The sequence below is a fragment of the Colias eurytheme genome, chromosome 24 (assembly GCF_061535395.1).
Source record: "Colias eurytheme isolate Ceu_HAF_F1 chromosome 24, ilColEury1 Martin Lab GWU primary, whole genome shotgun sequence".
Taxonomy (NCBI): domain Eukaryota; kingdom Metazoa; phylum Arthropoda; class Insecta; order Lepidoptera; family Pieridae; genus Colias; species Colias eurytheme.
The window spans coordinates 7148748-7164609 of NC_143003.1; the positions used below are offsets into that span (position 1 = coordinate 7148748).

Below are 15862 nucleotides of genomic sequence, written 5' to 3' on the forward strand. Positions count from 1 at the left end.
CTCGAGTGATTTGTTCTTTCTCATCAATACAATGAAATTCTCATTGATACATCAAGCTTAGCAACAGGAACCGAAATCGATACAAATACATTATTTAATAAACAACGTTAACATTTTAAAAGCGAATCATAACATCGCACAGTATTCAGCTAATCTCAGCCAACAAAAGACTATTGTTAATTCAACATTGTCTCCATTTATATCGAAACAAAATGAATCATTATTATTGTAAATAAAGTGTTGAATTCAAATTTGATTGTTTGATTGTTGCAGGTCGGTCTCGGGTCGTGTGAGAGAGAGCGATGACTACCATGGCAGCGCATCAAGAATCTGTACATGAGCGTCTCCAACCAGCTCCCGAAGAGCCCCTCTACATCCATGGAGCCTCTTGGGCAGAGACCAACGACAACCAGGAAGAGCACAGCACCGACATGTCCCCCTACTACAACATGCCCAAACGCAACAAAAGAAAGAACTTCAAGCCCAGATGCGCGCCCAACGCCAGCACTTTCTCAGACGAATCCAACGAGCACTGTGATATACAAAGTCCTGTCAATGGAAATGACAGAACGACACCAGACAACGCTGAAGACAACAGTTATTCGAAAATAGGCGTTAAGAACTTCAGCCTACTCAAGGGAGGCGCTGTGGATCTCAGCAGGCGATTAAGTACAGATTCCAATGAAAACATAGATTACCAGAACAGACTGTCGGAAGAGAAAAAGGTGGACACGTTTCAGAGATCGTACATACATAGTTTACAAATGACCGACGGCGAAAAAGAGAGGACGGTGTTGAATTTCAACAATCTCCAGAATAAGACATTTTGTGCCAAAAATCCTTTTGCTATATCGCAGCTAATTAAAACGAATTCACCTCCGCGGAGACGGGATTCTGACTCTGATGAAAATAAGGATATTAATTCTAATGATAGGGAGAACCAAGAAGGCATGGAGGGTCAGCAGAATGGTGATACAGCGAATAGGATTTTAAGGGATTACGCAATGAATACTATGAAAGAGTTACTTGGGATTTACGGGTTGTCGTCTAACGAAGTGGCTGATGCCATAAGTGGGCAAATCAGGGCGTTGGAAGCGCTTCAAGGTAAGTGACAATGATGTATGTTTTTATGTAAATTATAATTATGTATTCATATCCGTTTGCGGATTCGGTGGCATGTTGTAATAATACCGATACATGTTTTATTAATTTAATTTTAATGTTATTGAAGAAAAACTGATGAATTTAAATTAGTAGGTATTAGATATGACAACTTTTAAAGTATGTAAATAATGTAGTAATTATTTTTTAGATATTGAAATATCTCCTTTTTTGTTATCTTAATTGATTTCAAAAATAAATCATTTAAATAGATAATTATTTCACTGTTTTAACGTAATATGTATTCCTGAAAAGCGGACACAAGTTACTAATTGAAATCAACTAACTATCCTAAAGTTACCAGTACAACAATAGCTTATAATCAATTGCATTCTATTAGTTTTAATGTATACTATATAATATTATAAAGCTGAAGAGTTTGTTTGTTTGTTTGTTTGTTTGAACGCGCTAATCTCGGGAACTACTGGTCCGATTTGAAAAATTCTTTCGGTGTTAGATAGCCCATTTATCGAGGAAGGTTATAGGCTATATTTCATCACGCTACGACCAACAGGGGTGGAGCCACGGGGGTGAAACCGCGCGGAGCAGCTAGTTACTCTTATAAATCAAACATTTAAAAAAATCAATAAAGAATCCACACAATATTTTATATAAAAAACATACAAATTCGAATAGTTCTAATTTTCAACCATTTTTAAAAGCCAAGCAGCTAAAAACTAACCTTCTTCACCAGGGAAACCCTTCACTCAGATACCTTTAAGTCTCAAGCGAAGACATGACTCCGGAGACGCACCAGACCGCTTACGACGATCATCATCAGCGACTGAAGATGAAAGCTCCACTAACATCACCCCGCCGAAGACTCCAGATAATGATTTAGAGGCGCAAAGGTAATTTTTAGTTTTTTTTTTAGCTCAGTTAATCGTAGTTGTTCGTGTATATGCACAATAAAATTTAATAAATTTTAATTTCATGACTCAAAAAGGGTGTTTTTCAACTTGTTAATCCATACTTTAATATTATAAATGCGAAAGTAACTCTGTCTGTCTGTTACTCAATCAAGCCTTAACTACTGAACCAATTTGCATGGTATAGAGATATTTTGATACCCGAGAAAGGACATAGGCTACTTTTTACCCCGGGACATAGGATAGGTTTTATCCTGGAACTATACGGGTTTTTCTTTAACTGCGCGGGCGAAGCCGCGGGAGGAAAGCTAGTTTAAATTAAATTTTGTCTATAATTTGACTAAGTAGTAACAAAAGTTTTGTTATCATAAAAGTGGATATTCTGTGAAAGAAATAATATTTCAGTTTTCAAGGAATGCACCTAAAGTACTTCATTAAATGATTTGTTTGTCCACCTATAATTTTATGTTTACAAATAAACGATTTCTTTAGTTTTCTGTCGTTTGAAATTATAATTAATTTTATTAGTCTTGTGGCACTAATTTACCTGTATGTAACGTAAATCTCCGTAAACAGTGAAGCGATTTTCATGAATTTTCTCTTTTATAGACAACGGGCTCTCCAAATAATAAACCACCAGTCAATGAGGTTGTTCAAAAGCCAGCCTGCTGAGGAAGATGGTAGTGGTTCTGAAGATGGAGACCAGACCCTGGACCTGAGCGTCTCCAGGGATGGGGATGGACAGGTAAAACAGAAGATAAAACCTTAATAAAAATCCTTCTAAATAAAAATGTAATATCCTGTTATAACATTATTAAAATATCATTCATTTGTACGTGTATCAATTTGTGTGAAAATGGGTGAAAATTGCACATGTTTGTTGCTCTTTCACGCAAAAACTGCTGAACTGATTGTGATGAAATTTTGGGAAATCGATAAATAAATTATTAGAAGCGATATTCAACTTTAAAATAATTGTTATCTCTTTTATTGAAATTGATTAAAAATACTCTATAAATATTTATTTTTTTATAGGAACAATCGACCACATCCAGCGCTGGTAACAGCGTATCGGAATTCGAACAACAAAACATGTTAATGAGAAAAAATCTAGAAGATTTAGCTAATCTACAAATGCAGGTAATTGAACAATATGTTTTAATAAGTGTCATATTTTCTATAATCTTTACTGATAAGTATATTTAAAAACTTTGAAATGTATAAAAAATGTATTTTTAGGGTTTCTTCCAAAAACAATCGATGATGGACGCTGAAGACTCACAAGAAAGAAAGTTACAAGCCAGTGGTAAGTACCAAATATAAAAAAATCTAAATTTACAGGTATCCATATAACTAGATAAATAAACTAAAAACATATTTTTTTAATATGAATGAATTAATTAATGAAAAATTCTTTATTGTACACCATATAGGACAATTTAAAACACATAATAACTTATTTAACAATGTACAGAGCGCGGCCTTATCGCTGACAGCGACAGCCAGGCAACCCAAACGACTAGGACAAATGCTGAATATGGTGGACAGTAATAATATCTTAAATCAAAACAAAAAAAAACTGTAACTGTAAAAAAACTAATTTTATAAAACGTAAGACGCTATTAAAATTTTAATGATTAGTTTCTGAATGGTTACATCAATAATAACTGAGCTAATCCTATTAATTAATAATAATTGTACACTTACAGGAAAAAGTAGAAACGTTAAAACTTTCAGTTTTCTTTAAACTAACTTTCGAATTAAGACGATCGTTATGAACTATGAAATATCTGTAAATCTGTTTAGAGGCGACGTTTGTGCAAACATACTAATTAAAATTATCATAACTTTGCTAATACAGTTGTGAAAACTGAAACCAATGCAGTTTCAACTGTTTGTTAAAGTAACATGAAAACCTATTTTTAACCGACTTCAAAAAAAGGAGGAGGTTATCAATTCGGCCGGTATGTTTTTTTTTTTAATGTATGTACACCGATTACTCCGAGGTTTCTGAATCGATTTACGTGATTCTTTTTTTGTTCGATGCGGGATGGTGTCGAATTGGTCCCATAAAAATTTTATTCGGATAGGCCCAGTAGTTTTTATTTTATGAGCATTTTTGTCTGTATATTTGTAAATGTTGCAAGTGCAAGTTTGAAGTCGGTTGTTTTTAACGCAGTTATTACTTGTTCTGTACATTATGGTATAGGGCAATAAACTTTTAATTAGTGAAGTCCCATGTCCCCTAGTGGGGTAAGGGGCAGATGCATTATACATCTGTTTCACTGATCGATTTTCTTTAGGGACAAGTAGGTGATCAGCATTCTGTGTCCTACCAGACCAAGACATTTTTTTTTTCTTCGTCTCTACCGGGAATCGAACCCAGAACCTCCCGGTGTTACGCTCACGTGTCAACCACTGTACCGAGAAGGCGGTCCTTTTAAATAAGGCTACTAAAAATATTATACAATATTTTCCAGAAGTCACTTAATTTTAGTAACTAATCTTTATACCGGTTAATTAATTATTCTATACTAGCTTTCCGCCCGCGGCTTCGCCCGCGTTTTCAAAGAAAAACCCGTTCCCGTAGAATTTCCGGGATAAAACCTATCCTATGTCCTTTCTCGGGTATCAAAATATCTCTATACCAAATTTCATGCAAATTGGTTCAGTAGTTAAGGCGTGATTGAGTAACAGACAGACAGACAGAGTTACTTTCACATTTATAATATTAGTATGGAATGATTATAAACCTATCATAATAAAAGTCATCTCCACAATAAAGATTAAGAATTAAACTGCCAGTAGATTGGAATTATTCCCGGAATAAATATCTTAGCAGATGCCTGGATTATGGCAGAATCACCCCTATTACATGTCACCATAAACTAAGAAAATTCGTCTTTACCATAATATCTATTACCATGTCACTTCATTACCAACAAAATGAGTATGCTATCTACAACATAACACGAAACTACACACCATTTTTAATTAGTTAATTACCATAACCACATCCCACTAAAATTATAATCATATACAGAGCACACAAGATAAAACGCACCCGAAATGCCACAGACTAAATTATTTCTCCAGAAAACGGCAGATTCTTTACACGTATCCGTGAAAACTGACACATGACTAATGTGTACTGTGATCGGCTATTTCGGATGTATCGATTCCGCAAATATTTACTTTGAACGATGAACTTTGATGAACCGATGTTTATTTTGAATAGTTTTAAGACTTTCTTTAATGAGCATTCATTGAGTTTTTACATGATTTTAATGTTGGTAGATTAAACAGGATTTAAAAAATGCTTTGTATCGTTTTATGCTATGTCTTGTTACACCATAGTCCCACTAAAATTACGTTAGCAATTGTAGATCTCTAACTAGCATACAATAAGTCACAGACATTCATGAACCAAAAGTATGTACCAATTATGTATATCCCATTCCTTACAGTATAAATATTGGCATCAATGTCTTATTTCAACCCATTACTATCATCAAGCGAGTAGGGTTAAGTTTAATTGGTCGAAATTACGTATACCAAGTTATACGTACCTACTATAATTGACACAGATGTTCTGGCAAATTTAATAATTTGTCGAAAAATTGGTCGAAACCACGTATACCAAGTTATACAGAATATCATATAAATGGCACAGATCCCACGAAATCACAGCGACCCTACATCCTAGCCGGCCCCTAGCCACGTTGCGCTAAGTGTGGAAACATCGACGAGCCTAATTTTCTCAATAGAGCGAATTCATTCAATTGAACGATGCGATGGGAGAGCGTTTCGTAACTCCCTCTGTCATCAATCTTTATTGCGCACGCGCATCGCGATGTTTTTTGTTATTTTTTTCTGACTTTTTGAAGTGAAACTTCTATGCGCGTTGATAGTAAAATTTCAGCGTCATGGCAATACCGTCACGTCATGGGGTAAAGCGACAATTTTGGTAGTATCTTTGTTTGTGTCAAAGAAGTTTCACTTCTGACACGTGGTCACACGGTAATTAAAAAAATTACGGTTTTTATCATTAAATTAATGTTTAATGAATTGTTCGTGTCTGCTGTCATAATACATTGGTATTAATTAGTACGACAAATTGTGTTTTAATAAAATTTATTCAAATTATTGAATTTTTATAAATTCCTTACCTTAAATGATGTTTTAATAGCCAATAGATTACAATTTACTTACATGAAATAAATCAAACAGACCAATATCTTTGTATTAATGCAATTAAAAATATTATTGTGGAAACGCCTCAAAAACTGTAATTAACATTTAAATATTATAACTCTATAGCCTGCGGTTTAAACAGAGACAGAAATACGTTTTCCATAAACGCGAAAAAGGGAGGTAAGACCGAATTAATAAGTGGGAAGTTGAGATTTTATCGAAATTCGTGAACAATCGATGCGTCATTCGATTCTTTATTTGGATTCGAAATATTTTAAATTTCGTTTTACAAAGCATGTTATTTTAATTATTTATAACATCGCGATTCTGTTTTACGATGATTTCGAATGGATTTATTGTTTTTTAATGCTTTTAAATTGAATGTTTTGGGTATTTTGCGATGCGGGGATATGTTTTTTGTTTTCGTTTGTAAAAAGTATCTACAGCATTCAACAAAACTGTATAATTAAATTCATGTAATGTTTTTAACTTTAATCTTCCTCTTAGTTATTATAAAAACGAATATGCATTTTATAAATATACTAGGTATTTACAGATACTCCACCGCGCATCACAAGACAAACAGATAAAAAATATTTCAAACGAAGTGTTAATAAATACGAAACACGATTATAAAACTTGATTTAAAACCGTTAAAGTATCCCATTTCGCAGTCACTGAAACAGCTAAATAACTCGCTTATCAGTATACTGAGAATGTTATCAGCAAACCGTTTAGACATAACACTGATTAATTTGTTCCCGGAATATTTAATGGCGTCGTTCTCAGTAAAGCATTTAAGATGTTTTCGCGAATTGCTTAATCTTCTATTAACTAGTAGTCTGTCTTAGCATTCATGCAAAACTACTGTACCGATTTTGATGAAGTTTAGAAAGAAAATAGTTTAAGGGTACTTTTTCAAAATCATCCTAAAAATATGAAATAAGGGATAGTATTGACCGCGACCTTTTAAATACCTTTTGTTCACTATAAATTTAATTAAAAACTCATTCGTTCGTTTAAAAATTAATCACCCTGTATAGTAGGTAAATCTAATGATTTTAACCGTGTCCCACGTCAATGAAACGTACCGGACGCGTTGAAACTGAGCTATTATGCGGTAAATGGGAACCATTCTGCTATCTCGCCCCAACGTCCTCGGATATGCAATCAGACTTTGAAACACCCTATATCACGAGTTTATTATGACTAGATATATACCGCGAGTTTATGTAAATAATATAAATATATAGTTTCTATGATTCTGAAGTAAATTCAGAATTAGGGGAAAACAATTAGGAGTTTTTTTTGCGAATGGTTGTACATAGAGTATTTAGTACAGCTTTGTGTGCAAAATGTTTTTATGGTTCTGAATTAAAGTCTAAATAGGGAAAGTAAATTTAAAGGTAATTACTTAGTAAAAATAAAACAACATAATTATTGTCTGTTTATTCAAGTACCCGGAAATAGCAAAACAGATTCTGATGTAATTTTGAATCTCTATTCTCGAAGCTTAAAATACTTTCGAGATACATTTATTACAAAGTAAAAAAACAAATAAAATTGTATTCCAATAGGCAATTACGTAAATGCATTACGCATTCATTACGCAAAATTCATGAACAAAAACGATAATAATAGTCGAATGCAAAATCGAATCGGCGATCTCGATAAATCGATTAATTACTCGATTGGGACCTAATCAGATATCGATTATATCGTAAAACCATTTGGCAATAAAAGTTTTATAGTGTCGTATATCTCGCAAAAACGCCAATTTAACTAAGTATAATAGTTTTTGTTTTGTTATTTTATGTGCTAGTAGTCCAGTGGGCGAAATGATAACGGACTTTATTAAATTTTGATTGATAAAATATAATGTAGATGACGAAAGCTTTTTACTCGAATAAATTTACAAATAACTTTTATATTATTATACTAGCTTTCCGCCCGCGGCTTCGCCCGCGTTTTCAAAGAAAAACCTACATAGTTCCTGTTCCCGTAGGATTTCCGGGATAAAACCTATTCTATGTGTTAGTCCAAGTTTCCCCCTATCTATAAGTTTGTCAAATTTCATTGTAATAGGTTTAGTAGTATTTGAGTTGAAAGAGATTTGAATTCTGCATAAATCTTTAAATAAACTTTAAATAAAGGATAACTCGAAATTCCTGAAATCTTTACGCCATATTTTCCACTCCTGTCATCTTGAAGCGAATAAAAGCATTAAATTCGCATTAAAATTACGTCTCTTCTTTCCATATTCATATCGAAACATTGGAATCCAAAAGAAATTCAATGACGAAGCTAGCGAGAAAAGGGAATTTCAAAGAACAACCTGATTTATTTTACCATAACTTAGATTTCTGTTTAAACCCATTATATTATTTACATTCATTATAATATTATATTTCTAACTATTTATAGATACTATTATAATTTTACTCTATATGCATACCAAAAAAACCTTGACCTACATTCACCGCAACAGAAACAAAAAAAATATTTTTACCTCGAAAATTTTTTTTTCAAAAATATCCTATGAAATCCCCTTAAACATAATCCCGGTTATCATCGGTGGGTATAGCGAGTAAAAAGGCAACACCTTCGGATTTAATGCGCGTATAATTTCTTTGTGGCACCGCAGAATGGGCAGACGTCATAAAATATGCATCTCTATGCGTGTGCGCATGTGTGAGGTGTGTGCGCATGGACTGGTTTGAGGGAAAGAGATTTAGTATGTAATGTATTGCAAATTATTTAATGTTATTTTCTAAATAAAATACTTCCCTACAGGACTTAAAAAATCAACAGTGTTTTCTGACGGGGAAAGTATTTTTTAAGCCTATTGATAATCTCCTAAAAATACTTGAGTGCTATACATATCAACCAAATGACAATAAGTACATAAATTAAGGCTATTTATATATTTTTTTACGAAATATAAACATTTTACTTACACAATATACGAGAAAACATTAATTTGTAAACTTCAAATTCCACGAAATATTCGTCACTTATTGTACACAATTTTTACTTCATATTTCGGTATCAATAAAATTAAATACAATCCCGCTTATGTGAACATACCACCAACGAACAAAGCACGCACACATACACAGTTCAAACGCAAACACGCGCGTTTTGCATATTCATTGAGTTGGTATCTTTGTAATTTGTATAAAATTATACTACATTATTGTACATAAGGAACGTTAATACTAAGTTACAATCTTGGAGATTGTATTGCTGAAGTTTCATCGAAATGTGTTTAGTAATATTTGTAGATTATGTAAAAGGTCCTATCTAAGTTTAAGATGTTATCAAAATTGTGCCATTTTTGAGGGAACATCAATATTTTTTTTAATTAGGTCTTCACACAAACTGCCAAATGGGTCGGGAAAGCGTTAAGTTTTCTGAAATTGTTTAATTTTCAGCGCAATTTTCTTATTTGTCGTTCCGTGAGAACTAAGAGAAATAACAGCATGAAAATTTAAAAGTATGAAGGCTGAAATCTGTACTCATTCTCAAGTTTTAGCATGACCATAATATTATGTCCTATAAATATATCTAATTAAAAAGTTTGTACGTCTGTTTCCCATTTCGTTTTCGTTTTGTCTTTCTATTTCTAATTGTGCACTAAAATAAATACATTAGAAAGGTAACATGTATGTTTGTTAATATGTAATTATCTCAAAAAAATAAAACAATATTAGGTTTTTTATTAAACATTAGCTGCGCCCCGCGGTTTCACCCGCGTGGCTCCGCTCCTGTTGGTCTTAACAGGATTGATATATAGCCTATATCCTTCCTCGATAAATGGGCTATCTAACACCGAAAGAATTTTCAAATCGGACCAGTAGTTTCTGAGATTAGCGCGTTCAAACAGACAAACTCTTCAGCTTTATAATATTAGTATAGATGAAAGCTTAAAAGTGACCTAGGACAAACAAATGTAGCTGTTACTTGGTAAATGTAGTTTTTGAGTTACATCGTAACAAACATAAAAAAAAATGTTTTTGAAATATAACTTTACATTTTATTACGTCAACAGAATCGAACCAAAAACCGTATGTCGATTATTATGAGCCAAGTATTTATATAAATTCGAGATATTTCTTAGAATAAGCAAAAATAATTAAACAAAGGTTTTGTTTACATTTTTATACGATATCATCATTTTCTGAGAAGCTCTTCAAGGTTATTGATGTTTAAATTTCGACTCTATTACAAAACATTAAAGTTTATTTTGAATTACGTTACGCGTAAGTCCCTAAGTATCGCGTCTTATAAACATAAGTTTAGAAAGATCAAATAACTTGACTCAGTTTTTGTTTCCATATTTTTGACGGGTTTAAAACACGTTTCACTTATGAATAACTTCAACTAGCATAACAACTACTTCTTAATTAGGTACTTCTTAACTATTCAAAGTTCAAACCATCCTAAACGACTAAACAATTTTTGATGAAACTTTTAACATACTTAGCATTTTAACGCATTGAACCCAGAATTGATAACGCTATATTAAAATTAATAAACCCACTTAAGGGCCACTAAATTCAAACATATTAAATCCTGTAATCGAACCTAGGACTTTGTAGAACTAAAAAGCGGCATTATAAAAAGGAAGATAAAATCGTAGTTAGGTAGTAACTTAAGTCGTCTACAAAGACCAATTATTTAGACCATAGAATAAATCCGACCAATTAAATCGGACTAAAGTCGATTGTATCGAGTTATCGATTCTTCTATCGATTATCGATTAATCGTAAATTATGTTATTGTTGTAGCGCGAACAAATGAATCGGAACTAATTACTATTTTACAAGTTTATTTTTATGCAAAAATACTTAAAAATAGTTCAAAAAGTCACATACAATTTTTTTTATGGCATTAAGAAGTTTTAAACCGAAGTATTGTGAATAACAAACACACAAACATTTGTATTTAATTAATAATTATAATAAGAAATATTCTCACAAAAGCTAGGCGCCAATAATCTATCAATGGATATAGGAATAGACTTAGACATGTCTAGAATTTAAAACCTAAGTAATAGGTGATTACGATTCAGCATAGTACTAGATTGGAAGCATGGGAATCGATGTGTTGTGTAATATTTTAAAATATTTAAGGGAATTTCATAGACAAAAAAATTTAAAAAACATATTTTTTATCTATTTTTTTAACAATAACTTTCAAGAGTAATATTATAGAAAGCATTTCAAATTATACTATCATATTAATAAAACTGCATGAAAACCTGCCCATCCGTTCCTTAGCTACAGATTCATCAATAAACGTCACAAAACACGTTCAATTGAGCAATACAAAAACAAAAAACTAAACAAGATCATGCGGAATCGTTTACAATCAACAAGGGAGAGGATTTACAGACGGACACGGCAATTATTACGTATCGATGGCCATTAAACTCTATCGCTATGGCCATTTGATTTGATGTTGGTAGTTTAAATGTTTTAATTATCTGAGGAATTCGTCTTGTCTAGTTTGAGGAATAAATATTTGAGTTGAGTTCGAGTTATTATTGGGCTCTATCATTTTTCAAATTTAATAGAGAAAAATTTGCTTACTAACTAGTATAATATTATATTTATAACCTCAAGATAAGGAATCAAAATAATTCTGCTATATTTCCTTATTAAATCTTATATATAAAATTCTCGTGTCACAATGTTAGTCTGCATACTCCTCCGAAACGGGTGGACCGATTCTCATGAAATTTTCTGTGCATATCGGGTAAGTCTGAGAATCGGCCAACATCTATTTTTCATATGTACCACGGGCGAAGCCGGGGCGGACCGCTAGTTAAATATAATAATAGCACAGTAAAAATAACGAATATTATTTTAGCCCAAATAGTTATCATTATTAAAATTCCGAAATCGACAAAACCAAAAACTACGCACAAAAAATCCCGATATCCATAGCCAATGATCCACGTAACCACTATAGATCCTTTATCGATCGATCCCGATTTGATCTACGCGCATAATTACCCTTTCATCCGCCGCCGGTATGTAAACGTCACAGAGTAATTAATGACCTTCAGTATATAATTAAACAAAGAGTATCATATGACTAATGTATCTTTTTTGCTAACGGTACTCACTACTTGGATAAGCCTAAGTTCATACTTTCTGTACTTAGAGTGCTGTATTTGTTTTATTTATGAATATAATATGTATAACGTATGTATATAATTAAACAAAGATTATATGACTAATGTATCTTTTTTGCTAACGGTACCTACTTAGGAAAGCCTAAGTTGGTACTTTCTGTACTTAGATTTTTACTTATGAATATATTATGTACCTATAAAGTATGTATATAATTAAAGATAATATGACTAATGTACCCTTTTTGCGAACGGTACTTACTGCTTGGATACGCCTAAGCTTTTAGTGTAGATACCTAAAGTAGTGTTTGTTTTTTATACTATGTAATTGTTCAAAATATACGAAATTCATACATCAATTCATACTAATATTATAAATGCGAAAGTAACTCTGTCTGTCTGTCTGTTACTCAATCACGCCTTAACTACTGAACCAATTTGCATGAAATTTGGTATAGAGATATTTTGATACCCGAGAAAGGACATAGGATAGGTTTTATCCCGGAAATTCTACGGGAATGGGTTTTCCTTTGAAAACGCGGGCGAAGCCACGGGCGGAAAGCTAGTATTTTAATAAAATGCTTCATAGAAAAGTGTAATTTCTGAAATAATTTGTTTTTAATAATAATTGTTTTTAATAAAAATTTAGTTAAAATACATCAATAGATCATAAGCAATTCAAAAATAAACACTACCAGAAGACTACCAGTAATACAAACATCGAGCCATAAGTACTTTGTTCTATTTCATTAAATTATAAGTGACCTTATCAAATTTAACAAAAAAAAAACACAAACTTATACAATTACTTAACAAGTGTAAAACATTTAAAGAACCATTATTATTGTACAATACTCAAAGACAAAATCCCACGCGAAACAATGAAAAATGTTTTTTTATCGAAACAGGAAAATTAGTAGCACTTCGTTCATTACTTTAATAACATAATTGTGAATTATCATAAACAAGATCGAGTTAAGTAAGAAATACGTAGCTTATTTGTAGATTATTGTATTTGTATTATTCGCAGAATTAAAATCGATATCAATTGATCTTATAGAAACAACTTGTTTAAAATTGTAGAATTAAAAATTTGGTTCATATCAGTGGTGTTTGTTCGCAATAAAAGGTAGCCTATGTTCTTTCTCAGGGTCTAAAGATTGTCTGTGCCAAATTTCATCACAATCGGTTGCGAGATTTAAGCGGGAAAGCGTAGGTAACAGACAGACAGACAGACAGAGTTACTTTCGCATTTATAATATTAGTAAGGATTAAAAGCGGTTAAAAAACCAAAACGATTAAATCTGACTTCACTACTTAAATTACTCAAACTCAAAAGATTTTTTTATTTTAAACTTGAACAAGAGCTTAAGTATTATATTTCTTAAAACCACACTCAAAAAATAACTTCTACCAAAATCAGTAAGACACTCAAATCAATTTCATAATATCAGAAACCTCAAAATTGCATCAAAAACGTTCCCATAAAACAATGGGATATTTATAGGATTTTGTAATCCCACTCAACCAAAACAATGGTAATGGGATTGGATGCACCCAACGGAAAAATATATCGAAAGTCGGGTGTGTCACATCCTTTGAAATTCTTAGAAATGTTTCCAATAATGTTATTTTAAAGGTATGATTTTTATCTATACTAATATTATGAAGCTGAAGAGTTTGTTTGTTTGTTTGTTTGAACGCACTAATCTCAGGAACTACTGGTCCGATTTTAAAAATTCTTTCGGTGTTAGATAGCACATTTATCGAGGAAGGTTATAGGCCAACAGGAATGGCGCACTGCGGGTAAAACCGCAGGGCACAGCTAGTGATAATATAGAGATGGCAAGTATAGAGTTTCTTGCCAGTTCTTCTCTATAGAAACTGCTTTACGAATCAATGGTATCTCAATGCTTTGTATTATGAGGATTTTAAAGCGTTTTATGAAGCTTATAAAGTTATAAATAACTAGCGGTCCGCCCCGGCTTCGCCCGTGGTACATATGAAAAATAGATGTTGGCCGATTCTCAGACTTACCCGATATGCACAGAAAATTTCATGAGAATCGGTCCACCCGTTTCGGAGGAGTATGCAGACTAACATTGTGACACGAGAATTTTATATATAAGATTAACTCAAACTCAAACTCAAACTCATTTATTTGGCACCACATTATACAGAAATAAGGTAATTATATAAAAACAAACAAAAAGAAGAAATACAAAATAAAATTAAAATTAAAAAATAGATAAAAATTAGTGTGATGCCAAAACGGTCCCCACGTCAGCAAAGTGTTTCTGTAACACTGGTTTTCAGTGAGTACCGGTGATAAGATAACTTGCGGCTCAAATAACAGAGCACGACTGCCAGTCAATATATAACCTTAACGAATATAATATTTATATAATATATTGTACAACAAATAATCGCTTATAAGTACATAATACATTAAAGATTAGAACATAATTATTAAGTTAGCAGCTCATAATATAATATTTTTAGTAAACGGCAAATCTTCATTGTAATACATCTTAATATATATAAATCTCGTGTCACAATGTTTGTCCTCAATGGACTCCTAAACCACTTAACCGATTAAAATAAAATTCGCACACCATGTGCAGTTCGATCCAACTTGAGAGATAGGACAGTTTAAACATGTAGGTACCACGGGCGAAGCCGGGGCGGACCACTAGTATTATTATATGAACGTTATTATGTATCGTCAACTTAGACATACACAATATTATAGTAAAAACAGTTTCCATAAACGAACCTACTTTTTCTACAAATCAAACTGTATCGAAGACAAATAATTATGATATCAAACATGAATCTTCTGACTCGACACGAATAAAAAACCAAACAGAGCCAATTAAAAATATATATTATACAAAGGTAATTAAAGTCCTTTTTCGCATTAACATGTCTATTTCATCACTTGAAAAGAAATTCCTTCCAGTCAATCGCAATAGAACATATTTATCCCTAACCATCTAGATGACTGAGATCGTCAACCTATTGGTTGATATATTTTTTTTTCTAGACTGCCTATTTTCCTACTTATAAGATCGTCCTTTAATTATTATTAATGTGTGTCTGTCTGATTGCCTTCACGGGTTGACCACTGCACATTTGGATGAAATTTGGAACGAAAATAGTACAAAAACGAGGAATAACCATAGATTAATTTTTTCTTCAAAAATTAATCCGAAAGGGTTGAAAAAGGGTATAAAGTTAGACAGATACTGCACAGCTAGTAGATATTATATACATAGGTAAAACTTGTATCGTACTAATCGTATAAACGACAAAATTTGTATGGATGGTTGGATATTACTCAATTTCTCAACGGCTGACTGGATATAGATTCAATTTAACACAGATATAGGTTATAGTCTCGACACACGCTACCTTAGGGATGAACTAATATAATTTTAGTAACTAAATCTATATTTCTAAACTGTTAATGATATTTAGTTGAAATGTCATAAATAAA

At 32.3% G+C, this 15862-nt stretch overlaps 1 protein-coding gene across 1 annotated transcript in view; it reads left to right on the top strand.

Annotated features, from left to right (window-relative positions):
• Window positions 1-15862, top strand: part of LOC149898036 (zinc finger protein castor homolog 1-like) — a 94334-nt gene that overhangs the window by 63395 nt on the left and 15077 nt on the right. The window contains exons 3-7 of the mRNA XM_090115830.1: window positions 274-1104; window positions 1856-2012; window positions 2640-2775; window positions 3066-3170; window positions 3270-3336. Of these exons, the coding sequence (XP_089971956.1) occupies window positions 303-1104; window positions 1856-2012; window positions 2640-2775; window positions 3066-3170; window positions 3270-3336 (1267 nt within the window). The 5' untranslated portion in view covers window positions 274-302. The remainder of the gene's footprint in view (window positions 1-273; window positions 1105-1855; window positions 2013-2639; window positions 2776-3065; window positions 3171-3269; window positions 3337-15862) is intronic.